The sequence below is a fragment of the Syngnathus scovelli genome, chromosome 7 (assembly GCF_024217435.2).
Source record: "Syngnathus scovelli strain Florida chromosome 7, RoL_Ssco_1.2, whole genome shotgun sequence".
NCBI classification, from domain to species: Eukaryota; Metazoa; Chordata; class Actinopteri; order Syngnathiformes; family Syngnathidae; genus Syngnathus; species Syngnathus scovelli.
The window spans coordinates 10,348,235-10,375,810 of NC_090853.1; the positions used below are offsets into that span (position 1 = coordinate 10,348,235).

The 27,576-nt window shown below is 40.9% G+C and overlaps 2 protein-coding genes and 1 long non-coding RNA gene across 9 annotated transcripts in view; 1 reads left to right on the top strand and 2 right to left on the bottom strand.

The window, feature by feature from the left end:
* Positions 1–191: 191 nt before the first annotated feature.
* npat (nuclear protein, ataxia-telangiectasia locus) overlaps positions 192–27,576 on the top strand; it is a 30,327-nt gene continuing 2,942 nt past the window's right edge. The window contains exons 1-17 of one of the 2 annotated variants that reach the window (XR_007482685.2): positions 192–395; positions 599–717; positions 812–872; positions 951–1,023; positions 1,287–1,327; positions 1,970–2,206; positions 2,277–2,346; positions 2,459–2,582; positions 2,671–2,762; positions 2,854–2,935; positions 2,999–3,095; positions 3,199–3,312; positions 3,402–5,000; positions 5,076–5,176; positions 5,250–5,343; positions 5,977–7,262; positions 7,832–7,998. Coding sequence is in view for 1 of the 2 variants with exons in the window: in XM_049725431.2 (XP_049581388.1) it covers positions 359–395; positions 599–717; positions 812–872; positions 951–1,023; positions 1,287–1,327; positions 1,970–2,206; positions 2,277–2,346; positions 2,459–2,582; positions 2,671–2,762; positions 2,854–2,935; positions 2,999–3,095; positions 3,199–3,312; positions 3,402–5,000; positions 5,076–5,176; positions 5,250–5,343; positions 5,977–7,262; positions 7,832–7,912 (4,308 nt within the window). In the remaining variant the exon portion in view is untranslated. Of the gene's footprint in view, positions 396–598; positions 718–811; positions 873–950; positions 1,024–1,286; positions 1,328–1,969; positions 2,207–2,276; positions 2,347–2,458; positions 2,583–2,670; positions 2,763–2,853; positions 2,936–2,998; positions 3,096–3,198; positions 3,313–3,401; positions 5,001–5,075; positions 5,177–5,249; positions 5,344–5,976; positions 7,263–7,831; positions 8,467–27,576 lie in introns of those variants that run through there. The other variant, XM_049725431.2, reaches the window with a different exon arrangement.
* On the bottom strand, positions 8,242–10,322 carry LOC125972133 (uncharacterized). The gene is made up of 3 exons (XR_007482691.2): positions 10,278–10,322; positions 10,074–10,188; positions 8,242–9,079 (listed from the first exon to the last, which is right to left on the bottom strand). It is a non-coding gene; the product is annotated as an uncharacterized lncRNA (long non-coding RNA).
* Positions 11,490–26,302, bottom strand: LOC125972089 (gastrula zinc finger protein XlCGF57.1). 6 transcript variants are annotated; one of them, XM_068651458.1, is made up of 5 exons: positions 26,145–26,302; positions 25,590–25,714; positions 23,711–24,112; positions 21,305–21,686; positions 20,157–21,225 (listed from the first exon to the last, which is right to left on the bottom strand). In XM_068651458.1, exons 2-4 carry the CDS (start codon positions 25,687–25,689, stop codon positions 21,565–21,567), a joined length of 624 nt encoding a protein of 207 aa, XP_068507559.1. In that variant the 5' UTR covers positions 25,690–25,714; positions 26,145–26,302; the 3' UTR covers positions 20,157–21,225; positions 21,305–21,564. The 6 variants fall into 6 exon arrangements, with proteins under 6 accessions (XP_049581413.1, XP_049581411.1, XP_049581404.2 ...); XM_068651457.1 differs by having other exon boundaries at positions 21,305–24,112; XM_049725456.2 differs by lacking the exons at positions 20,157–21,225; positions 21,305–21,686; positions 23,711–24,112; positions 25,590–25,714; positions 26,145–26,302 and adding exons at positions 11,490–13,825; positions 14,050–14,162; positions 15,147–16,106.

Consider the following 27,576-nt stretch of genomic DNA (forward strand, 5'->3'; position numbering starts at 1 on the left):
GTTTATTTTATGAATAACTAATTAATATTTATACAAATAAAACAATGGCAAGCTATGTATTATTACTGTATAGAAGAGTTGAGCAATTACACCAATGAAAAGGGCGGTAATCGAAGTCGAACGGCAAACCTGACGTAGAACTACAAACTAGGCTTGGAACTACAACTTCCAGTATACCACAATCTGGTAAGAATGACTTCCGGGTCCAATGAGCTTGAGTTCCCCGCCTTTTGAGTACAACGCCTTCCCAACAATACAGATGAAGTCTAAAGTTGGACGTTATAAAGCATCTTTCGTAGTGGACATGTAAATGAAGTACTGGAGGCGATTTACTCTTTGAAGCAATCTGCTGGCAGCCATGTTGCTGCCATCCGACGTCGCTCGTCTTGTTCTGGGTAGGTCTGATCAGAACGAACGAACAAGTTGTAGCTGTAGCATTAGCCAACATAATTATAAACACAAACAGGGTTGTCAAAAGCTTTCGCGCGTCAGCTGGGCTTTACAGAACTAACAAGTGTAAAACAATGTTCAACGTAGCGTTTTGTTTTGGGGGGATTATGTTGTGTCCAACTGTTAAAATATAGTTTTCTGTCATCAGGCTATCTTCAGGAAGAAGGTCTCTCCGCTACAAGCCAAGCATTCATTCAGGAGAGCCCGAGCCTGAAAGAATATGCAGAACACACCATGGGAGATGGAGCTCTCCCTGCTTGTGTTTTTGTAAGTTGCACGCATATATACAGCCATGAAGATAAGACAAGTTGAAATTAGATATGCTGTACATCTCACCATGTCTGTTATCTCTACCCCGTAGTCTGTCTTTGGAAAGGGACTAACAACGATTTTAAATGAGTATATGGCTGCAAAAGCAAAAGGTATTCATGCCACCTTTAATATAACCAGCTAATGTGTCATGTTTTATTTTCCTAATTTCCCATTCGATCTTTTTACAGAGACTTGCCATGAAGTACCTGCTATGTTGACATCATTGTGGAAAAAGCTGGATTTTACGCTCAAACAAATCAAGTAATACAAATTATTACCAGAGTATGGGTGGTTAGCAGTCAGCCTTGTTCCAGTGTGGTTTTGAATGTTCTTTCCGTGCTTGTGATGACATTCTGAACTTCATCTCACAGCCATAAAACATGCTAGATTTACTGGAGATTCGAAGTTGCCTTGTCCAAGAAAAGCAGTTCAGAAAATGCATGGAGGATGGAGTTTTATGATATTGTATTTATGGTTTATGATATCATCTTTCTCAAAACATAAACATTTGATCTTTATCTCAGGTCCTTACAGAGTTCTCCAGCTATAGCAGCAAGTCAGAGAGGTGAGTAACTAAAAATAAAATGGGAATTTCTGGACGCTTTGCATATACTTTTGAACACAATCTATCTCAGAACACTATACCACCTCCGTTTTCCACTTCCCAAGGAATTTTCCCAAAGGATACAATAAAAATTGAAATTATGTGTTCCAGCATCAAACCTTTTGTCTCAGAATTTATTCTACTGGGGAAGTATCGTTCTTACCTGTTATTCAAATAAAAAAAATAAGATGATCACTCTGTGATAAATCATGTTGACAAAAGTAATAATAATGGTGTCGAGAAGGAACTTCTGAAAGCAAGCCAGATTGGTGCATTGCACTCTTTAACACTCGTAATCATACAAATGTTTAAAAAACTGTTATACAATAAATTTGGTACTAATAGTAATTGAAAACAGCTGAATGGTGTCAATTCAGATTTTTATGTCTGTGTAATGGAGGTTTAGTTGTTGCTGCTGCTTTAGCTGCTTGTCGCATTACCAGTAGTCAAGTATTTGATAAGTTCCATTGCCAGTAGCCATTGTGCTGAGATCCTGTGTTTGTCATCCTATAATGATCCAAAAATGGTGTGATTGATTTTTAAACAAATTATAAGCCCAGACCTAAACTAAACAGTTATGTAACTGGTCTTTTTCCATAATAGCACGTTCACGCATTGGACTGGCAAACTTGGCGAAACAACGAGGTTTGACGATGACGTCAACGAGCAGTCTTGTATGTTCTTCGGAAGCATCCTTAATCAGCAGCCCGGCACTCAGCACACAGAGTACGCTCAGCCACTCCATCCCTGTGAGCTACAGTTCTCCCCAAATCAGAGCCCCTCCGGGTACTGCAACAGCTCAGCAATTCCATGATATTAGCCAATCACTCAATATACAGAGTAAGTGTCTCATAGCGTCTTGGTATGTAAGGAAAAAATAAATAATAATTACCATGCTTGTCTCTTTCAGGAGATTGCCCTATACTAGTTTCAGAACAGCGACCAAATCCTGGACCAATGTCTCCTGGGCGACGGAAATGGTAAAGAGAGCTGTTATATTTATATGCACGCTGACAAAATACTCTGATGTTTTTAAATAGAAAGATGTATTAGTAGTGTATTAAACACCGCAATCATGTGTTCTGCCCTCAGGGACACTCCAAGGAAAAGGAGCACTGCTCTGGGGTGCTCCAGTGGTCCTGGAAAGTCGAGTACACCTGCCAGCAATGTTACTGCTGAACCACAACCTGAAGAAGTCGTTGATGAGAACTTCCCTGTAAGTATATGTGCATTCCGCTTTTAACAGGAATAATGAGACAGATAGTTGTACAACTGCAAATTTCACACCAAATGTATGTCCACAGCAACTTGTGATACAAAGTGCTCGTGATAAGATTCTGGGAGACCGGTCATTACAGGAAAAACTTGCTGAAAATATCAACAAAATTCTTGCAAAGTAAGTGTTAGTTGTTTTTGCTTTTCAATGTAATGTGACACATATTAAAATGCATACAATATTTTCTTCTTGTTTTCCTGTCAAACTTTAGTGAGCCAACTCCCCAAACAGTAAAGGCGCCATCAAGTTCGATAGAAGAGGACCAGTCAATTGATGAGATCCTGGGATTACAGGTGCTCAGTCTCTGTCCTTAAATAAATCATATATTGAATATTAACCTGATTATTTTTATTCAGGGAGAAATACATATGAGTGAGGATGCAATTCATGATATTTTGGAGCAAACGGAATCGGACCCCGCATTTCAGGCCCTGTTTGACCTCTTTGACTACAGTAAATATATATTGTCGTCTTTGTTTTGACTGTAGTAAAACATTTCAATATATGGCATGGCTCTTCTTATTTACGAATGCATAACGCTGATTTTCCTTTGCAGATAAAGCACGAAATGATGGAGAACCAGGAAATATGGATATGGACAATAAGACAGGAGAGAATGATAATGCCGGACCACCATCTACAGTCGGGCAGCTTCAGAGTAACAATCCAGGTACGATGGTCAACTAATTTCAGAGCTGAACTTAAAATCCATCAGGTAACGACTAAGATGAATCATGTTGTACTCTTGTCATTTAACAGGCACCACAGTACAAGAGACATCAGATTTAACAGCGGCAACGGTGAAGAACAAACCTATCCAAGAACGCAAGACCAGAAAATCAAACACTCTGTTGAAAAAGAGTGTAATCGGGCCAAGCAGCAGATCATCCCAGTCAGACAACAGTACTGAAAATGAAAAAGAAAAAGCTTCACTCTTTAGTAATACTGTTGATGCTTCACCAATGGATATTGACAGCACAGTGGATACTTCAGCTATCTTGGAGCATACACCCACTCTCGGAGAACTGTGTGTCACTAAAGACAACGTAGCCACCACTATGTCCCTCATGGACTCAACAGCTGTCCTTTCATCGAAAGCCACTCCTACGGCGGAACCAGTCGTTCGTGTGGCAACTCAAAAGGGAAGTAAACAAGAACAAGGCTCTCGAGTTGAATCTTTGGCATCTTTATCTTCGCAGGGTGATGAGCCTGTGTTTTTGTCTCCTGATCAAGTTAAGATGAGTGGAAACCCCTCTCTTACTTCAGTTGCAATCAATGGTGGAGCAATTCAGCCTCAGATGAATGTCTCAGTAACGCCTCAGTCATCCATGAGCTCATTTTCTTCCGCAGACTCCACTGTTGCTAACAACACTGCAACAAATATAGTAACAGCTTGTCCCCAGCTATCTTCCTCTCTCAGCACACCTCATACGGGTATACTTGACTCATCCAGTTTTACCTCCGCCACATCCCCAATCTCTGGAATGCTCGGCGCTGCTCAATCTAGCTTGGCCACCTGCGATAACAACACCCCAAGAAAAGATATGACAGATTCCAATAATGTGGTTTCTTTGAAGATCATCATCAGTGATAACCCAGATGACATTCCCTCAAGTGATAAAGCTTTGAATCAGGCAATTTCCAGTATTTCTACAGAAAAGCTCCCCACAATCTACCTTTCTTCACCCGCCAAGTCCCCGAGAGAACCTGGCACACCAAGAGGCACTAACTTGGATGAAGCCGCACTGGCGGTGCATGGCTTACAAAGCTCAGAGGCACTTGCTAATTCCCCTTCCAGAGCTGGGCCACTTCTCCCATTTCATCAGTTAACCTCAGCAACACAAACACAACAGGCCAATTCAGTTAGTAGAGCCGGAGCACTAGTTCCATTTCATCAGGTCACATCAGCAACACCTAGTAGAGTCGGAGCACTAGTTCCATTTCATCAGGTCACATCAGCAACACCTAGTAGAGCCGGAGCACTAGTTCCTTTTCATCAAGTAACGTCAGCGACGCCTAGTAGAGCAGGAGCACTCGGTCCATTTGATCAGTTAACAGCAACAACACAAACACAGCAAGCTCATTCACCTAGTAGAGTTGGAGCGCTAGTTTCTCCTCATCCGTTACCGACGACGACACAAACGCAGCAAAGCTACATTATTCAGCTACCCTTGGACACTGCTAACCCTGCGCTTCAAGGAGCGGGTACTAGCTATTTCCTCATGACGGAACCCCTGACAGCAGATACTTCAAGCAGACAGGTGCAGGTGCCTGCAGGTTCCTCAAAAGTACCTCTTTTGCCCCAAAACAGCCATTATAGTGTTTCAGCAGCAACTCCTCCACAAAGCCTTGTCACTGGTAAGCGACGCCTCTGATCCGTTATCATTTTTATCAGCTGCATTAGCGAGTGCTGATGTTAAAAATTCTTCACAGGGTCACCACTCATCTTGCCATCACCTGCTAAGCCTATGATGCTTCCTGTCTCTGTTGTGGGGCAGAATGCGACTGGAAATGTCCAGATGGTGGCTAATCAGGTAAAAGAATATGTTCTGACTTCGATTCATTCTGCACAGAATGAGAGTATTGATTGGGAGTGTTGCTTTACAGGGTGTTGGAATACCAAACCTAGTGCCAATGCAGCACACAGTAACTTTGGATCCCAAACTTTCGATGGTTGCTGGTAACCAACCCACAACTGGTGGTAAGTACTAGCTGTCTTCTTTGGCAAACAGATAGCTGGTAGTGATATACAGTACATTGATTTCAGAATGGCTCTGAACCCCCATATGTTTGAAAAATAGCTTATCACCGTACCTGCTCACCGCAGCTATAATCCACGCTTTTCCATCTGTGAAAGCCGGTATGATAGACCGCATACTCTCGGTTCGGCACAAATGTTTTCTTTTGTTTTGTTAAGGTTTGGGCTTTAAAAAAAATCTATAATTTTTTTGTTGTATTTTTCCAATGCATTTCACTAGAAAGAGACTTTTTTTTACATGATCTAAGACCGAAATCAATATGGGATCAGGATACCGCGAGTACTAGGTACTCCAACTATTGTCACTGCAGTGTTTTGGTTCCTTTTATGGTGTTGTTTGGCCTGCTGAGAAGCACGCCTGGATGGTTGTTAATTGTCTGAACAGAAAATTGCCGTGTTACAACATTTGGAGGGACATGACCAGAAATGCAACAGTATTTTAACTCTGTCCTCTGGACAAATAATAATGTTTGACCACCCCAAACTGAGGTGACTAAAGTTTAGCTGGCGCAGTATTGCACAGTGGAAAAGCAGAATGCGTGCTCATTTCTCTGACCTAATTTCTGTGCATTCTAGGAATTATGCTCAATGAAGTCACACAGAATTTGCACAATGCAAATCAGCATCACGAATCAAAGGATTCTGGTTCCAGCCATAAGAGAATTTTATGTTTTGAGTCATCTACCAAAATTCAGCCAACAACTTCTAAACCAACAACGGCCACCTCTTCAGCTGGGAATGTGTCAACGTCACTGTGTGTCACGCAGTCTAAAAAAGGTCGTGCACAAACGACCCGCTATACAAGGCCTACCATCCTCGGTGGCAATAAGCACAAACGGAGAGTCGAGACCGTGAGGTGCTCGGCAGATCCCAAAACTGGTGGAAATTTGGATAAGAATTTCCCTTCACAACAACAAAATTGCGATGCTAACATCCCACATCAAAACCCTCAAATTGCAAGTGGGAGCAGAGTCGATGTGTCTCAGACTGAGTCAATAAAAAGCTCAGAGCCAAGAAACAAATTGAAATCTACAACAGGGAAACACAGTCCTAATGAAGTTGAGGTAAGTGATGAAACTAAGCCAAAGTATGATAGCTCAGAGTCGTCGTCATCCAATTCTGCACTAAAATCGGACAGTAAGAAAAAAGTTGACAGCAACAAGAAAGAGCCTGCGGAACAAACAGACGAGACCATGCATACTCCGCGCCAACCAAATGTGATAGCCGACAAAGAAAACAAAACAATGGGTTGCTCGCCAGTGCAGCAGCAGCAGGCCACTCACACGCCAGCAGACATAGCACCTCCAGCTGTCACACCTACGTCAAGTTCCCAATCCACAGCTGCCAAAATTCCCTCAAAGACCATCTCTCTGGCCACAAAGGCAGCGGAGCTTCTGCAGAACATTCAAGGGCTCAACTCTCCTCCCAGACCTGCTAAGAGATTACCGGTAGGACTCAACAGCCCAGATCTTACTGGTCCACGAACCCCAGGGACTGCTGGTAACCCAGAAGAGTCGATGAAAAGTCCAAGAACTCCCTTGCAACAGAAGAAGGGTAAAGATGCAGAGGGAACACCTAAGAATCTTCTTCCCCATAACACCCCAGACGTCCCAACCTGCAGCCCCGCCAGTGAGACTGGCAGTGAAAACAGCATCAATATGGCTGCTCACACGCTAATGATCCTGTCCCGTGCCGCCATCGCCAGGACTGGCACTCCACTCAAGAACAGTTTGCGTCAAGAGGCGGGCGAAAAGTCTCCTGCAAACTTGGAGAATTCCAAGAAACGGAAGCAGTCCCCTTCCACAGCAACTCCCCCTGTTAAGAAGTCTTTAAAGCAATCTCCCACTAAAAAGCAAAAAAAGGTAAGGCACGTCTACTGGTATTATTTTAATATTTATTTTTAAGTAGCCTCTTAAATAGATGGTCTTTCTGTCATAACTTGAAATTTTAGTCCTGCCATTTCAAGCGGAGTGAATGACAGAAAAATCTAGACTTCCTCCAGGTGGTGCAAGACCACATCAGAAGATTCTGGCTGTTCTCTGTAATATCCTGACTTGAAACAGTATTTGGTTAAAAAATGATCACTTTGCAAATGAGAAAAAAAAAAGACAAGAACAAAAAGGCCACGCACAAACAAGCAAGTATATAACACTATAACTATTGAGTTTGTCACACTCTGATGAAGGCGGAAGAAACCGCCGAAACATGTCAGGTGAATAACCTAAAACCATTTGTTTGATATAAAAGAAACCTGTGAAGTGATTATTGAGTTTGTTGTTATGGTTTTGAATTTTTTATTTATTTTTATCAGAAGACTGACAGGCAAAAATTGCATGTTCTGATACTGTTGTTATTAATGGCTGTTTGATGTAACCTTGGAAATGATTTTTTAAATTCTCATCTAATTCCCACTCTGTTTTGAATCCTGCAGCAAAAGAAAAACCTCATAAATTGTTTCCCACATGACTTGGATGTGGATAAGTTCCTTTCTTCACTTCACTACGATGAATAAAAGCGGAACGGGAAACGGCCGCTATAACATGAACTACTTGAGTTACGTCCAGGAATAGAACAAGCCATCTGATTCATTCGTATAACCTAACCTTGTCAATTGAAATCAATCTGTTTTGCTCAATTAGGCTTTATTTTTACCAGTATTGTTGACTTGCAGTAGTTAAGCAGGCATGGCACTTTTTTTTCCATCATCACGCTTGTTTATGATACTGTTTAGCAGCAGTAGTTGTATCACTTTGTATAGTTGTTCGTTCTCAAGGATGGTTCAGCATTTCTTTGGTCAATATTTGACTCCGGTTTGATTAAACCAACTGACAGTTAAACATGTTGCTGTGTACAAATACATTTTGTAATGTGTTTTCCAATAAATGTATTAATCTGTTTGAATTTGATTGTTTTATCTTAAAAAATGTGATGTAAATGAAAAATATGAAATGGAAATGCAACATTTTAGAATGTAAAGTTTGGGAGCAAAAATACAGTATATCTCGAGCCTGTGATATTAACTGATTGTATTTTTGCTGCGCAATAAAGTTGGCTTGCAGATTTTTATTTTGTGTGTGATAACAAATGTTAAAACATCTGTTTTTAAATACACTGGAATTATTTTATTTTTTTTGTTCTTTGCTGTAGTCTTAATCTGAATTGCAATGTGTTGCGGTTGGTTGATAAATATGGCAAGCAATGATTGGGTCATTAAAAATTTGCTAAAGGATCTAGTTAAAAATGACACTCGCTGAGATGCTGGCAGACATGTTTTGTTTTAGTTTTTTAGTTTTATGTTCTCTTGATCAAACGTAGATGCCCCTTTGACAAAACAAAAACTGTCAGTACACGATCATTGACCGCTCGGTGTTATTTGAGAAAAACACTAATAGAATAGAATTCGAACACCCACCCAAAATCCATATTGCTTAATTGTGGGTGCATTTGTTAAAAAATACAATAAACATGTTTTAGATCTTATTTTACAATTAAACTCGCAACCTCTACGTAACAGAGAGCCATGGCTTTGCAACAACAATGGATCCAGGTTTCAGGATGACAGCACTTGAGAACCACTGAAGTCAAGCACCTGACTGACTCACATTAAAGATACTTACCCAATGAGAGACACCATTTGTTCCACGATGTGCTTGCTGAAGGTGATGATAACAAACAGCTTCTGTTGACCAATACAACAAAATGCTGTAAAGCAGGAGAATACATCTCGCGACATTGAACTTTTGTATGACATCAGACCAAGGCTAAAATTGACAACAGATCTACCGATGTTTACTAATTGCAAAATCTAAATGTGACAATAAATTCGCTTTCAAGCTGCCAGGAACTTTTTGTGGTTTATAGTGTTAGTGGGGGGCATACTGCAATATTCTTCTCCACTCGTGAAAGTGATCAGCATTTGAAAGTGTGACACATAGACCCCCTGGACAAATCTAGACAGGATATGACTTGTAATGGCCTCCAGGCTCAAAGCATACACACAGACAAAGCATTTTAGTAGGCTAAACTTTCTTCAATAATGTCCACTTTACATCCTCTTGAACCCCCTGCTGTGTGACAGGACCCTTTGTCAGAAATTTGTGATGGTGAGGTCACTGTCTGGTACCACCCAGGGATGGAAAGGTATAAGACTATAAGACTGACAAACGGAGTCAATCAAAGACTTATCAGCCATTTGTGGAGAAGACTGAAAAATGATCTCTTTAATTGGCAAGCTTCTGGCTTCTTTTTTTATCTATTTTTACTGTTTGTACTCTTAGAGTCTCAGAGTCATTACTGTGCAATAACATCCTGCTCTCCACACCTTTTTTGAATTGTCTACACTGTTTGTACTATGTGTCCTCTCTGCATCCATTGCAGCCTAGTCATGCTAGAAGAGGGACCCTCCCATCTGTGGTCTCTTCTAAAGGGTTCACATTTCCTCTAGCTGGAGTTTTGAGTTTTTCCTTGCCCTCTTGGGAGTTTAAGATCAGGGGATATTTGAGAATATTTGCCATTTTTCACATGTTTGGCATGCTCAAACATGGCAAATAAAAACTCTTGAATCTTGAATCTTGTTATCCTGTCTTAGTTTTTTATCTACTGTGGGTCATGGTTACAGCACAATTAGTGTTTTATTTTGCCAGCTTCTGAGCAGGTTGAATGGAGGCACGAACCTGTGTGTACATCTTAATGATGGCTTTCCCAATGAGCGTGGCCCCAAAGAAGGTCCAAAAAGGAACCAGGAAGTGTCCACGTGATTCCCACCAAGTCAAAAAATGTATTTGGAATCTAAAAGGACAGATATCAAATGGTTTGAAAATTGTCCCCTACATAATGGTAAAAAAAACTACAAAAAGATGAACACAAATCTTTCCTACCGAAGCGCAAGCCAAGATCCTAAAGAATCCCACTTTCTGCACCATTTTTGCTCTGGTAACAAAATCCTGTAAGAGGAAAGAGGAAATTGTACATAATTAAGTTACAACATTGCTGTAACCAGATGTGTTCAATTCTCCTTGGGTGTGCCACTCTTCATAATAACGTATAATAAACAGCATTTTAAAAACGGTATGCTGATTCAGGACAAATGTAGTAAACACTAAATCTTTTTTTTCAACTTCACAATATCAATGCGAGTAAATTAGGGTGATTTAACCATTCGCTTTTTTTTTTATTTTGTGTATGGCTATGCAAAAAATATTAGTTTCAGTTGGAATAATGCTAAAATAGTTCAATTTAATATACATGTCGTATTTGTGTTTAATTTTTCCATTTTACTATACAAAATGGAATACGTTTCAAAATATTTTCACTCGCTTGTGCGTTATTGATGCTTAACCCAAGCGCAGTTTTGTCATCGTCGCTTTACTTCCTTCTACGTAATGATGACGTTATTTGAGAGAGGTCCCGGACGCCCTCTAGCGAAGGACCGTGGGACGTTTAATGTTGTTGTTGCCCTGCAAACAAACCAACATTGCGCGCAAACAAAACAATTTTGTGGATGTTCTAAAAAAAAAAAAAAAAAAAACTCAAATAGATTTTAATAGCATACTAGCGTGCGTTTGTCGTGCATGTTGTTTAACAGTAGTGTTGACTAGCCAGAAAGCTTGAAGCCGCTTGTGCGTCATTGATGATGATGATGTTTGAAGCCTTGAAACTTTCTATCCATGCGCTTCACAAAAAAAGTTAAGCTTGTGAGGTTTCATACGCAGACTGGCGGCCAAAGCCTTCATTGTCCAAATTAGGTCTGATATTTGATGGTATCAAATGAACTAATGATATGCTGTTTAGGATACTTACCCTACCTGTCGTAAAATGTTGGGAATTACTCGCATCTCATGGATCTCCATGACGCGTCATCTTTCGTCATCAATATCATTCTACATAATTCCATATGATTCAATACTTTTCCACATGTTTGTACTAAGTTCATCTTGTTTTTCCTTTTTAATCACTTCACTGGTTTCTTTTATATCAAACAAATTATTTTAGGTGCATTACCTGACATGCATGTCAGGTAATGCACCTAAAATAATTTGTTTATAAAAGTGAAGTGACTTTTCCACATGATTCCACATTGTTCAACGTCATTCTGTATCATTCACTCATTTTATTTAATTAATCCAAGGCATTCCACATGCTTTCATATTTTGTCATTCAGCATTTCTACACGAATTGCTTCATCTGCTTTTACTGCAAAATGAAAAGCATTGGCCTCAGTTTTGGAGGAGAGTTTTAATCATTGTGCATTGTGCATGAACATGAAAAGCTGAACAAAACTAAACCTTAAACATTAATAGAAACTAAGCAACTTGCTCTGAAAATGAATTAAAATTACAATTAGAATCCACAACTAAACACAAAGTAAACATCACTTATAGTGGTAGAGTGTCCGACCTGAGATTGGAAGGTCATGGGTTCCAACCCCGGCCGGGTCATACCAAAGACTATAAATATGGGACCCATTACCTCCCTCCTCGGCACTCGGCATTAAAGGTTGGAATTGGGGGGGATAGATCACCAAATGATTCCTGAGAGTGGCACCGCTGCTACTCACTGCTCCCCTCTCCCCCAGGGGTTGGATCAAAATCACATGGGGATGGATTAAATGCAGAGGACAAATTTCACCACACCCAGATGTGTATGTGACTATAACTTTAAGTATAATGAAAATTACAAAACTATTATAATCCCAAGACCAGTTAACTAGGTATATTATCACCGATGCAAATACCCACGAACAACAGAAGGTGAAAACATCACGGATCCTTGCTCATCCCCCCAACACACTCGGAATTCTCATTAGAGATTCTTTGGCAAGTGACTGAGCAGGCAACAGGGTTCTCGCCAGTGTGGATTCTTGTATGACCATTTAAGCTTCTCTTCGCTGAAAAACCTTGGCCACAAACTGAGCATGAAAATGGTTTCTCACCAGTGTGGATTCTTGTATGAATTTCTAAGGATCCCTTACGACCAAACATTTGGCCACAAACTGAGCAAGAAAAAGGTTTCTCGCCAGTGTGGATTCTTGTATGAATTTCTAAGGTTCCCTTCTCAGAGAATCTTTGGCCACAAACTGAGCATGTAAAAGGTTTCTCGCCAGTGTGGATTCTTGTATGACTTTTTAAGTTTCCCTTCTCAGAGAATCTTTGGCCACAAACTGAGCATGAAAAAGGTTTCTCGCCAGTGTGGATTCTTGTATGAATTTGTAAGTGTCCCTTACTACCGAATTTTTGGCCACAAACTGAGCATGAAAAAGGTTTCTCGCCAGTGTGGATTCTTGTGTGCCTTTTTAAAGTTCCCCTCTGAGAGAATTTTTGGCCACAAACTGAGCATGAAAAAGGTTTCTCGCCAGTGTGGATTCTTGTGTGCCTTTTTAAACGTCCCGTCTGAGAGAATTTTTGGCCACAAACTGAGCATGAAAAAGGTTTCTCGCCAGTGTGGATTCTTGTATGAATTTTTAAGTATCCCTTACTACCAAACTTTTGGCCACAAACTGAGCATGAAAAAGGTTTCTCGCCAGTGTGAATTCTTGTATGTGTCTTTAAGGTTCCCTTGTCAGAAAATATTTGGCCACAAACTGAGCATGAAAAAGGTTTCTCACCAGTGTGGATTCTTGTGTGCCTTTTTAAGTTTTGCCTCTGACAGAATATTTTGCCACAAAATGAGCATGAAAAAGGTTTCTCACCAGTGTGGATTCTTGTGTGCGTTTTTAAAGAGCCCCTGTGAGAGAATTTTCGGCCACAAACTGAGCATGAAAAAGGTTTCTCGCCAGTGTGGATTCTTGTGTGCGTTTTTAAAGTGTCCCTCCGGGAGAAATTTTGGCCACAATCTAAGCAGGAAAAGTTTTTCTTTCTTGTGTGCCTTCTCATGTGTTGTTTCAAACTACTGCTATGAGCAAAAAAAATTCCACATTGAGAACATTGTCTGTGTTTGTTTTGAGACTCATTATCATCATCATCAGCAGCAGCAGCAACAGCACCAACAGCAGCAGCAGGAACATGTGACAACATGTCATCATTATCTGATGATGGAGGTGCTTGTGATCCCCCACAGTGGTCTCCATCACCTTCTCTGGTCATTTGTAGACTTGAACTGCAGCTTGGAGGCTCCGCCTCTTTGCTCACCTCATGTTGACCCTCATCTAAACTCTTCAAATGGACACCAGTCAATGGCATCTCGCAGGCCTCCTCCTCCTCTTCCTTTTCAATGTCATAGGAGTCTTCTCTCTCGTTTTTAATGTCGCAGGAGTCCTCTCCCTCCTCTTTATTACAAGGCCGCTCCAGATCTTCCTCCTCTTTTATGGTGCAAAGAAACCTCTGCTCCATTTGTTCATTGAAGTGCTGGACCTCTTTGGCCACATCTTCCTCTTTAATGCGAGTGCGCTCTGGCTCCTCCTGCTTAGGACTAATAGCTTCACTAATGTCTGCAAAACAAGACAAACACACATGAAAGTTACAGTTGAAGAGAAACTAGTCAAACCTACTTTTTCAATCTGCCTATCACACATGATTTTGATCAAATTCTACCAACAATAAACACTGGAAGAGGATTTATAATAGAAAATAGCCATGTACTGACCTGCTCTGTGCAACACAACCTTGTCAGAGAATATTTGCCCACAAACTGAGCATGAAAAATATTTCTCACCAGTGTGGATTCTTGTATGCTGCAGCCAAAGAGCTTCCGGTCGTTGACGACTACGGTCCTTTTCCTCCAAGTACTTTGCTGCGGTCCTTGCAAACATTTTCTCGCTGCAACCACTGTCCGGTCTAAGTAGGAACATACATTAACTAACACACTAAAACAAAGAGAAAACAACTGGTACACTAATCTCTCGCTACTTCGCCCTTCACTTATCGCGGCCTCACTATCACGGATTTTTTTTTAAATTTATATATATAAATTTATACACGACAGTCGGCCAGCACGCAAGAGCAGAGAGGAGCCAGACAGGTTTACACTTCAAAAAAGGTTCATAAAAGTCTTTTGCGTATATTGCAACAATATCATATTAATTGTACTCATATTTTCTTATTTACGTATTTAAATAAATAAATAGGAATGTTTCTGCAAGTCAGTTTGACTTTAAAAAAATACAAAAGTGTTTAAAAATACAAAAATTATTTAAAAAAAACAAGTGTATAAAACTACAATAAAGGTTCATAAAAGTCTTGTGTAGATGTATATATTTACTCTTATTTATTTTCTTTCTTTCCCCCATTTATTTAAATAAAGAATGTTTATGAAAATCAGTTTGACTTTAATTTTTTTACTTAAGTGTTTAAGTAAGTATACAAAAACATTTTAAAGTACAATATACAGTGTTTAAAAATACAATAAAATACAATAAATGTTCATTAAAGTCTTTTATGGATATTGTAACAATATATTTTCTCTATATCGCGGATTTTCACCTATCGCAGGTGGTCCTGGAACCAATTATCCGCAATAAATGAGAGATTACTGTATTACTCTCGGTACAGGCAAGAACCAGCATGCGATGATGGCTCATTTGATAGCCAACATTCGTCGAGGACACTGCTCAGAGTGGCAGCCTTTGCAGCTACTTGACAATAGTCAGTTGTATGTCAACGATAATGGCAATAATCAAGCTAAATATCATAAAGTTAGCACTGTGGTAGCTACCTTGCTAAAAGCAGCGAGCCGCACTTCTACACTGCAACCAAGCAGTACTAGGAATAACAATGCTAACGTGATAACTTGGGTCCAGAGTCGTAACTTACCTCTTTCGTCGTTGCGGTTGTAGTGTAGCTAAGGTTAACTTGTCACCACATAAGTTGCGTGTTTATCTGATGCAGCCGAATAGAATGCAGTAAGCTTCTGTTTCAGTCCTTAAACCATCGTCGTGGGAGTCGCCGATGGTGTAGGGATGCACTTGCTTGCATTGTGTGCCGACACCATGAATTCGATTCCCACATGTGACTGCGTGAATGTGTGTGTGTGACTAAAAGGGAAAAAAACAACATTGTAGTCGATTTACTTCCTGTTACGTAATGATAGTCATTTGAGAGAGGTCCCGGACGCCCTCTAGCGAAGGGCCGTGGGAAGTTTTTGTGTTGTTGTTGCCCAGCCACAAACCAACATTTCGTGCCAAAAAAAAAAACCTTTTGTGCACTTTTTCCAAAAAAACAACAACCCACAACTCGAATAGATTTTAATAGCATACTAGCGTGCGTTTACCGTGCGTGCTGTTTAACACTAATGTTAACTAGCCAGAAAGCTTGAAGCTTTCCATCCACGTGCTTCGCAAAAAAAGTTAAGCTTGTGAGGTTTCATACGCAGACTGGCGGCCAAAGCCTTCATTGTCCAAATTAGGTCTGGCATTTGATCTGTTTGATTATTTAGAAGTTAATGCCGTGGTATCAAATGAACTAATGATATGCTGTTTAGGATACTTACCTTTTCGCTGCAAAATGAAAAGAATTGGACTCACTTTTGGAGTTTTAATCATTGTGCATGAATATGAAAAGCTGAACAAAACTAAACCTTAAACACTAATAGAAACTAAGCAACTTGCCCTGAATATGAATTAAAACTAATTACAGTTAAAATCCACAACAAACAAAACAAAATAATCAAGTATAATGAAAATTACAAAACAATTATCAACCCGAGGCCAGTTAACTATAGTGTCATCGATGCAAAAACTCATCAAGTCTGCTCAAATAGAAGGTGAAAACGTCACGGATCATTGCTCATCTCCCCACCACACTCGGAATTCTCAATAGAGACTCTTTGGCAAGTGACTGAGCAGGCAACAGGGTTCTCACCAGTGTGGATTCTTGTATGACCGTTTAAGCTTCTCTTCGCTGAAAAACTTTGGCCACAAACTGAGCATGAAAAAGGTTTCTTACCAGTGTGGATTCTTAAATGAATTTTTAAGTATCCCTTACGACCGAACTTTTGGCCACAAACTGAGCATGAAAAAGGTTTCTCGCCAGTGTGGATTCTTGTATGAATTTGTAAGTGTCCCTTACTACCGAACTTTTGGCCACAAACTGAGCATGAAAAAGGTTTCTCGCCAGTGTGGATTCTTGTATGAATTTGTAAGGTTCCCTTCTCAGAGAATCTTTGGCCACAAACTGAGCATGAAAAAGGTTTCTCGCCAGTGTGGATTCTTGAGTGCGTTTTTAAATTTGCCCTCTGAGAGAATTTTTGGCCGCAAACTGAGCAGGAAAAAGGTTTCTCGCCAGTGTGGATTCTTGTGTGCGTATTTAAATTTCCCCTCTGAGAGAAATTTTGGCCGCAAACTGAGCATGAAAAAGGTTTCTCACCAGTGTGGATTCTTGTATGTAGTTTTAAGGTTCCCTTGTCAGAGAATATTTGGCCACAAACTGAGCATGAAAAAGGTTTCTCGCCAGTGTGGATTCTTGTATGCTTTTTTAAGTGTGTCTTCTGACCAAATCTTTGGCCACAAACTGAGCATGAAAAAGGTTTCTCACCAGTGTGGATTCTTGTATGTTTTTTTAAGTGTGTCTTCTGACCAAATCTTTGGCCACAAACTGAGCATGAAAAAGGTTTCTCACCAGTGTGGATTCTTGTATGTCTTTGTGAGGTTCCCTTGTCAGAGAATATTTGGCCACAAACTGAGCATGAATAAGGTTTCTCGCCAGTGTGGATTCTTGAATGTCTTTTTAAGGTTCCCGTGTCAGAGAACATTTGGCCACAAACTGAGCATGAAAAAGGTTTCTCGCCAGTGTGGATTCTTGTGTGCGTTTTTAAAGATCCCCTGTGAGAGAATTTTCGGCCACAAACTGAGCATGAAAAAGGTTTCTCACCAGTGTGGATTCTTGTGTGTGTTTTTAAAGGTTCCCGCCGAGAGAATTTTTGGCCACAAACTGAGCATGAAAATGGTTTCTCACCAGTGTGAATTCTTGTGTGCCTTTTTAGAGATGCCCTCAGAGGGAATTTTTGGCCACAAACTGAACATGAAAAAAGTTTCTCTCCAGTGTGGATTCTTGAGTGCGTTTTTAAAGATCCCCTCGGAGAGAATTTTTGGCCACAATCCGAGCAGGAAAAGCTTTTCTTTCTTGTGTGCATTCTCATGTGTTGTTTTATATTACCACTATGAGCAAAAAAAAATCCAAACTGAGAACATTGTCTGTGTTTGTTTTGAGACTCATCATCACTACCTAATGATGGAGTTGCTTGTGATCCCCCACAGTGGTCTCCACCTTCTCTGGTCATTTGTTGACTTGAGCTGCAGCTTGAAGGCTCCGCCCCTTTGCTCACCTCACGTTGACCCTCATCTAAACTCTTCAAATGGACACCAGTCAATGGCATCTCGCAGGCCTCCTCCTCCTCTTCCTTTTCAATGTCATAGGAGTCTTCTCTCTCGTTTTTAATGTCGCAGGAGTCCTCTCCCTCCTCTTTATTACAAGGCCGCTCCAGATCTTCCTCCTCTTTTATGGTGCAAAGAAACTTCTGCTCCATTTGTTCATTGAAGTGCTGGACCTCTTTGGCCACATCTTCGTCTTTAATGCGAGTGCGCTCTGGCTCCTCCTCCTTAGGACCAATAGCTTCACTGATGTCTGCAAAACAAGACAAACACCTATGAAAGTTACAGTTGAAGGGAAACTGGTCAAACCTATACAAGACCTTTTTCAATCTGCCAATAATTTTGATAGAATTCTACTAAAAATAAACACTGGAGGAAGATTCATAATAGAAAAGAGCCGTCTACTGACCTGCTCTGTGCAACACAACATAAGGCTGCAGCCAAAGAGCTTCCGGTCGTTGACGACCACGGTCCTTTTCCTCCACGTACTTTGCTGTGGTCCTTGCAAACATTATCTCACTGCAACCACTGTCAGGAATAAGTAGGAACAGACGTTAACTCACACACTGAAACAAAGAGGAGAAGACAACCAGTACAGTAATCCCTCGCTACTTCGCCCTTCACTTTTTGCGGCCTCACTATCACGGATTTTTTTAGAAATTTATATTGGGGACGCGACAGTCGGCCAGCACGCAAGAGCAGAGAGGAGCCAGACACGTTTACACTTCAAAAAGGTTAATAAAAGTCTTGTGTGTATATTGTAACAATATATTTACTCATATTTTTTTTATTTATTTATTTAAATAAATAAAAATGTTTCTGCAAGTCAGTGTTTAAAAATACAAAATTATTTAAAAACAATTAAGTCTATAAAACTACAATAAAGGTTCATAAAAGTCTTGTGTAGATGTTCATATTTTATTTATTTTCTTTGTTTCCCCATTTATTTAAATAAAGAATGTTTATGAAAACATTATACGTATAATTTTAAAAAAAAATTAGTGTCGTGCGTACAATACAACTGTTTTGCTTTTATTTTGAAAGGCGTCGCACTTCCGTGTAGCGTACGTGTATGTGAGCTGTGCGTGAAGGCTAACAGTGCGAAGTAACGCTGCCCAAGAAACGTGTGCTGACCCTCAGAAAAGAAAAGTTGACAAGGAGCGCCGTGTTTTCAACAAGACATGGACTGCCAAGTATTTCTTTACAGAAATGAAAGGTAAAGCCATGTGCCTGATTTGTGGTACACAGGTCGCTGTGTTTAAAGAATATAATTTGAGTCGCCACTACACGACCAAGCATCAGAAAAAATACATCTGTCTGATAAACAGGGCGCATCAGAGGCTGATGCATTGCGAGCAAAACTGCAAGCCCAACAAGGACTTTTTATCAAACTTCACACCCAGAGATGGAGCGTCTTTGTCATTTGAGGAAAAGTTAATGAAGTTAGGAATAAATTGTACTGATTAATAGTTGTTTCATTTGACCTTCACAATTTCACATAGCTTAATATAAATATAAACAGAATAATTGTATTCTTCTAATTACGAGTACCAACTATTTAAAATAAATAATTTAGTGCATTTTACAATGGATGAAAATTGAGCAGGTTTAAGTTATCGTAGGTGTGGCCCTCTGACACAACTCAGGTTTTTCATGTGGCCCCTTGTAAAAATTAATTGCCCACCCCTGTATTTGACAATAGTCAGTTGTAAGTCAACGGTAATGGCAATAATCAAGCTAAATATAAAGTTAGCACTGTGGTAGCTACCATGCTAGAAGCAGCGAGCCGCACTTCTGTACTGCAACCAAGCAGTACTAGGAATAACAGTGCTAACGTGATAACTTGGGTCCAGAGTTGTAACTTACCTCTTTCGTTGTTGCGGTTGTAGTGTAACTAAGGTTAACTTGTCACCACATAAGTTGCGTGTTTATCTGATGCAGCCTAATAGAATGCGGTAAGCTTCTGTTTTCAGTCCTTAAACCATCGTCGTGGGAGTCGCCGATGGTGAAGGGATGCACTTGCTTGCCTTGTGTGCCGACACCATGAATTCGATTCCCACATGTGACTGCGTGAATGTGTGTGTGTGACCAAAAGGAAAAAAAAAAACATTGTAGTCGATTTACTTCCTGTTACGTAACGATAGTCATTTGAGAGAGGTCCCGGACGCCCTCTAGCGAAGGGCCGTGGGAAGTTTTTGTGTTGTTGTTGCCCAGCCACAAACCAACATTGCGTGCAAAAAAGACCCAATAACATTTTGTGCACGTTTTCCCAAAAAAACAACAACCTCCAACTCGAATAGATTTTAATAGCATACTGGCGAGCGTTTGCCGTGCGTGCTGTTTAACACTAATGTTAACTCGCCAGAAAGCTTTCAGCCGCTTTGCGTCATTGATGCCAGATGAAGCCTTCCATCTCATGGATCTCCATTTCTTAAGGTGTATCACATGACACGTGTCATCTTTCGTCATTGTTTAATATCATTCATTATTCCGTATGATTCAATATTCATCCACATGATTCCACATTGTTCAATGTCATTCCATTATTATTCACTCATTTTATTTCACGAATCCAAGGCATTCCACATGCTTTCAGTTTGTCATTCAGCATTTCTACACAAATTACAAAATCTATTTTCACTGCAAAATAAAAATAATTGGCCTCACTTTTGGAAGAGAGTTTAAATCATTGTGCAGCTCAGCTTTCTATTTCTCCCTGTAGTTGTCTTATTTCGCTTCGGATATGGTGTGTCAGGCCCCTTTTTGATTGGTTAGCTTTTTCCGGTGCAGAGTGCAGGGCTGAATCAGAACACAAGCGCCAGGGAAAAAAAGTGTCTTGCTTGCTTCTTATTTTTCTTCTTCAAGATTCAAGAGTTTTTATTCGCCATGTTTGAGCGTGCCAAACAAGGAATTTGACTTGGGTAAATCAACATTTAGGTGACTAACAACGCTCAGGACATGTGAAAAATGGCAAATATTCTCAGACATCCCCTGATCTTAAACTCCCAAGAGGGCAAGGAAAAACTCAAAACTCCAGCTAGGGGAAATGAGAAACCCTGAGAAGAGACCACAGATGGGAGGGTCCCTCTTCCAGGATGACCAGGCTGCAATGGATGCAGAGAGGACGCAGTACAAACAGTGCAGACAATTCAAAAAAGGTGTGGAGAGCAGGATGTTATTGCACAGTAATGACTCTGAGACTCTAGTGGTGAGTTCATCAGAGCAACAGCCTGGGGGAAGAAGCTGTCTCTGTCCGGAGGGGAGTAGTTAACAAGTCTTGGCAAATATGGGGGCAAAAACCTTAACATTAACAAACATGAAAAGCTGAACAAACCCCAAACACTAATAGAAACTAAGCAACTTGCCCTGAATATGAATTAAAACAAAATTACAGTTAAAAATAAAATCAACATCAAGTATAATGAAAACTACAAAACTGTTATCATCCCGAGGCCAGTTAACGATATCATCATCGATGATAAAACTCATTAAGTCTGCTAAGGTGAGAACTTCATTGATCATTACTCATCTCCCCAATTCTCAATAGAGACTTTTGGCAACCGACTGAGCAGGCAACAGGGTTAGGTGTGGGCTCCTGTGGACCTGTTGGGTCTAAATACGATTAGACATTAAATCACTCGCTGGAATGAAGAGGAGAAGACAACCAGAACAGGTTTACTCGCGAGGAGAACGATAGAGAAAGCAATCTCAGTTACAACCTCCATCAGTTCTGAGTCCTTCCTCCACGTGCCCCTCTTTTTAATGTTATGGTTGCCCTGGTTACAGAGGCGTTGCTACACTAAAGGGAGGGGGATTGTGTCTGTAGCAACGCTGATTAGCAAAAGAATGTAGTGTGGTGTGAATTAGCACTCCGCTGTTGGCTCTTGACCCCCCGCAGAGGCCGTCCGCAGCTGTCTTCCTTCACAGTTGGCTGACTTGTCCTCGAGGTCAACAAATGCCCTGACGCACGTTGATTGCCGCTTTGCTGTGGAACAAATGCAACTAGACCTTTGCTAACTTTATCTACTTGGTAATTAACACACAATAGTAATAAGTAACTTGTCCTATACATTTCAACACACATTAAGCAAACGTGAGGTAACCGGTATGCAGTTCCTTAAATAAACATTGAGTAAATATGGGATAACTTTTATGCAACTACTTCTAACTGTATGTATCCCTTAACAAAGAAAAACCGGTCTGATAAACTACAATCTATGAACCAAACCTATATCTAAATAGAAGGAATGAAGTTCCTGTGAATCAAACAAAGAACATTTCACCTATGCAAATAAGCCCTGCTCATTGTTAGTGAAGGCCTCTTACGGGAACCAAAACACACAGACAACATAAGGACAGGAAGGATACAAATGGCTGACAGGGATCAAAAGACATCCCTATCACTAAAAAGGAAGAACCTAGATAAAAGGAAAGATAAACTCGTAAAGGCGAGGCCTCCAGGTCTGGCAGGCCAAAGCTTCACTTAAAATTATTCCAACAATTACTCATCTCCCCAATTCTCAATAGAGACTTTTGGCAACCGACTGAGCAGGCAACAGGGTTAGGTGTGGGCTCCTGTGGACCTAATTAAGCTTAACTTGTGAGAGAATTTTTGGCCACAAACTGAGCAGGAGAAAGGTTTCTCACCAGTGTGGGTTCTTGTATGACTTTTTAAAGATTCACTCTGAGAGAATCTTTGGCCACAAACTGAGCATGAAAAAAGTTCCTAGCGAGTGTGGGTTAGGGTGTGCATTTCTACGTTTCTCTTGTCAGAGAATTTTTGGCCACAAACTGAGCATGAAAAAAGTTCCTAGCGAGTGTGGGTTAGGGTGTGCATTTCTACGTTTCTCTTGTCAGAGAATTTTTGGCCACAAACTGAGCATGAAAAAGGTTTCTCGCCAGTGTGGATTCTTGTATGCTTTTTTAAGTGTGCCTTCCGACCAAATCTTTGGCCACAAACTGAGCATGAAAAAGGTTTCTCACCAGTGTGGATTCTTGTGTGGCTTTTTAAAGGTCCCGCCTGAGAGAATTTTTGGCCACAAACTGAGCATGAAAAAGGTTTCTCGCCAGTGTGGATTCTTGTATGAATTTTTAAGTATCCCTTACTACCCAACTTTTGGCCACAAACTGAGCATGAAAAAGGTTTCTCACCAGTGTGGGTTCTTGTATGACTTTTTAAAGATCCACTCTGAGAGAATCTTTGGCCACAAACTGAGCATGAAAAAGGTTTCTCACCAGTGTGGATTCTTGCATGAATTTCTAAGTGTGCCTTACGACTGAATTTTAGGCCACAAACTGAGCATGAAAAAGGTTTCTCGCCAGTGTGGATTCTTGTATGAATTTCTAAGTGTCCCTTACTGCCGAACTTTTGGCCACAAACTAAGCATGAAAAAGGTTTCTCGCCAGTGTGGATTCTTGTATGCCTTTTTAAGTGTGTCTTCTGACCAAATCTTTGGTCACAAACTGAGCATGAAAAAGGTTTCTCACCGGTGTGGATTCTTGTATGAATTTCTAAGGTTCCCTTCTCAGAGAATCTTTGGCCACAAACTGAGCATGAAAAAGGTTTCTCGCCAGTGTGGATTCTTGAGTGCCTTTTTAAAGGTCCCCTCTGAGAGAATTTTTGGCCACAAACTGAGCATGAAAAAGGTTTCTCACCAGTGTGGATTCTTGCATGAATTTCTAAGTGTGCCTTACGACTGAATTTTAGGCCACAAACTGAGCATGAAAAAGGTTTCTCGCCAGTGTGGATTCTTGTATGAATTTCTAAGTATCCCTTACGGCCGAACTTTTGGCCACAAACTAAGCATGAAAAAGGTTTCTCGCCAGTGTGGATTCTTGTATGCTTTTTTAAGTGTTCCCTCCGAAGAAATTTTTGGCCACAATCTGAGCAGGAAAAGCTTTTCTTTCTTGTGTGCATTCTCATGTGTTGTTTTATATTACTGCTATGAGCAAAAAAAAATCCAAACTGAGAACATTGTCTGTGTTTGTTTTGAGACTCATCATCACTACCTAATGATGGAGTTGCTTGTGATCCCCCACAGTGGTCTCCATCACCTTCTCTGGTCATTTGTAGACTTGAGCTGCAGCTTGGAGGCTCCGTCCCTTTGCTCACCTCATGTTGACCCTCATCTAAACTCTTCAAATGGACACTAGTCAATGGCATCTCGCAGGCCTCCTCCTCCTCTTCCTTTTCAATGTTATAGGAGTCTTCTCTCTCGTTTTTAATGTCGCAGGAGTCCTCTCCCTCCTCTTTATTACAAGGCCGCTCCGGCTCTTCCTCCTCTTTTATGGTGCAAAGAAACTTCTGCTCCATTTGTTCATTGAAGTGGTGGACCTCTTTGGCCACATCTTCTTCTTTAATGCGAGTGCGCTCTGGCTCCTCCTGCTTAGGACCAATAGCTTCACTGATGTCTGCAAAACAAGACAAACACATTAACAATGAAAGTTACAGTTGAAGAGAAACTGGTCAAACCTATACAAGACCTTTTTTTTGGTATGGCGCTGATGTGAGTGGAAGCCTCCCAGCAGTGTTTTCTCTTTTTCTCTTTATTTCCTACTTTTCTCCTTTTTCTTTCTGTCTTTTTTTCCCATTCGGCAATGCTGGTGCCTTCTACCGCACCTCGGTATCGCTTTGGAGCGGATATTTTTTTTTACCCTGGGAAAAATCGGTCGAGACCGGCGTGACCCTACGACTGCTTCCTGCTTATCCGGCCGGTACTGACCGGGTCCCTCGCCTTGGCCTCGCAGCCGCGACCCCTGTGGTGAGTCCGCTCCCTCGTGCTCGTCGGAACCAACGACCTTTGCCGTGCTAGCCCCATGGTGACTGTTGGGTTGACAACATTTATCTGAAATCAATCTCAGAGGCGGTAGGTCTTTTTGGCTTAGCGTTTTCTCCTGCGCAGAAGGGCGCACCCCAGACACAGCAAGTGTGGCTGAGATTCGCACTCTGCTCTGAGTTTAGCCGTGCCTTTATTGAGAGAGAAACAAAGGGGCAAGTGTACATGGTCGAATAGGTTTCCAGACAGGAAGAACATTCCATAGTTATATCCCATTACCACAGAACACAGGGGGTACTCTTATGGACGGGGCAGTATGGACGTCTCATGACCATTAGCTCAACAAAGACGTAGTCTTTAGTGCCTCTGGGAATACATTGCTGTGCCGTACTCATGACTTCAACTTAAATAAGACCTTTGTCCGCTTCAGCCGTCCCATGACAATCTCATGATCTGCACATGTCTAGCTAACTGTGGGGCTTATTGTATAGCGCGGCTAATGACTGCCATATGCCCCCAAGTCATTTTCACGAGGCCAGATTGGTCACATACTGCGGAGAATCTTGCACACAAAAGTAGTTACATAGAATCCAATGATAAAAAGTATATTATTTCCAACAGTGACCATCTGCGCGCCCAGGACGCTGCTCACACGTTTGCCTGTTTTGTGATGTTTTCACCGATTCACGACCACGGTCCATTGAGAGCCGTTGAACTTGACTGCCCTTACACCTGTTTATGGACTCCGTGGAGGCTACTTTGTGTGTTTTGGGGTGTTCTCTGATATTGAGGGGAGCTGGATGGCCGCTGTTACTTTTTTTCCTTAGTGTTTTTGCTTTGCTTTGCTGGCTTTTATCTTTCGCGCTTACTGGCTTTCTTTGTGGCACTGTTGTGTGGCAGCCTTATGAGAGCCTATTGAGTTGTGCTCATGCCATCTGTGTGTCTTTTGTATACCCGCTCTGTGGTATGAATACTGCTGGGGCCTGAATTTCCCCACCTCCGGGATCAATAAATGTTCAATCAATCAATCAATCTGCCAATAATTTTGATAGAATTCTACTAAAAATAAACACTGGAGGAAGATTCATAATAGAAAAGAGCCGTCTACTGACCTGCTCTGTGCAACACAACATAAGGCTGCAGCCAAAGAGCTTCCGGTAGTTGACAACGGTCCTTCTCTTCTACGTAATTTGCGGTGGTCCTTGTAGACATTTTCACACTGCAACCACTGTCAGGTCTAAGTAGGAACAGACATTAATTCACACACTGAAACAATGAGAAGAAGACAACCAGTATTTATTAAACCCGCGAGTTTTAAAATCATCAGGCCTGACCTGCCTGCCTGCCTGCAACCATCACTGCTAATCTAATTCACACACTGAAACAGAGAGAAGAAAACCAGTATTTATTTAACCTGCGAGTTTTAAAATCATCAGGAGTATGCCTGCCTGCAATCCTCGACTTTGAGTATTCCCACGGTACAGTATTACTCTTGGTACAGGCAAGATCCAACATTCGTCGAGGATAATCAAGCTAAACATCATAAAGTTAGCACTGTGGTAGCTACAATGCTATTAAAGCGGACCGCACTTCTGTACTGCAACCAAGCAGTACTACAAATAACATTGCTAACATGCTGCTAACTTAGGTCTAGAGTCGTAACTTACCTCTTTCGTCGTTGCAGTTGTCGTGTAGTTAATGTTAGTGATTCGTCACATAAGTTGCGTGTTTTATCTGATGCACCCGAACGGAGGGCGATACGCTTTAGTTTGAGTGCGAAAACTAGTGTTGGGTCGTGAGTGAGTGATTCGTTTAAAAGAACGTACGTTTTCAGTGAACGAGAGTCAATGAATCACTTCCTGAAGTGATTCGTTCTTTTTACAGCTCATCGAGAGAATGGATTAGTGAGTGAAGGAGTCTGACTTTTCCGTTCGCGAACGAGACAGTAAGTGAGTTGTCTTGCTGTGCATCAACGGATCAGTAAGTGAACGTGTTGCGTCTCCTGGCGTGAGTGAACGTGAAGTATGTGAGCCAGAATGTTGATTTACAATTTTCCAAGGAAAGAAAGACCTGTTTGCAACAGCGGGGGGATTATGCTTCTCTTTGGGAAATCTTTATTTTATAATACTTACAGTAGTTTTAAAAACATATGTATGCATATATACGCCGAAATATTTTTATCCAATATATCTACTGCAATTTCACATTAGATTACTGGTTTGAAAGTTTATTTTACTATTATTATTATTATTTTATTTTAATAAACCTTTATTTTAAAACTTGCTTGAGTGTTTTCTTGTGAATGACTATTAGCAGCTAACAGAACAGTGTGGGGAGGGGATTCTTTTAAACGAATGGTTTGAGTGAACTGATTCTAAAGATTCAGGTCACTTAAGAACTAGAATGCACATCACTAATATAGACTGCCTCCAGGTGGTGCAAGACCACATCAGAAGAATCTGGCTGTTCTCTGTAAAATCCTGACTTAAAACAGTATTTGGTTAAAAAATTCTGACTTTGCAAATGAAAAAAAAAAAAGGCAATGAACAAGCAAGGATATGGTTTTGCTTTTGGTGCCAGCAGTCACCCAAATACCACATGTTGGCACTATAACTATTTAGTTTTTTTACGATGTTTTTTTTTGTTTGTTTTTTTGACTGACAGGCAAAAAATGCATGTTCTGTTTCTGTTGTTATTAAGGGCTGTTTGATGTAACCTTGGAAATGATTTTTTTTTTAATTCTCATCTAATTCCCACTCTGTTTTCAATCCTGCAGCAAAAGAAAAACCTCATAAATTGTTTCCCACATGACTTGGATGTGGATAAGTTCCTTTCTTCACTTCACTACGATGACTAAAAGTGGAACAGGAAACGGCTGCTATAATATGACCTACTTGAGTTACGTTCAGGAATAGAACAAGCCATCTGGTTCATTCGTATAACCCAGTGGTTCCCAAAGCGGGCGGTACCGCCCCCCTGGGGGCAGTGGAAAGATCTGGGGGGGCGGTGAGGACGAAGGGGGCGGTAGGGGGGCGGAAGTCCGAAGTCAGAAGTTGAAGGGGGCGGTAGGGGGGCGGCAGTCCGAAGTCTATATAGTCA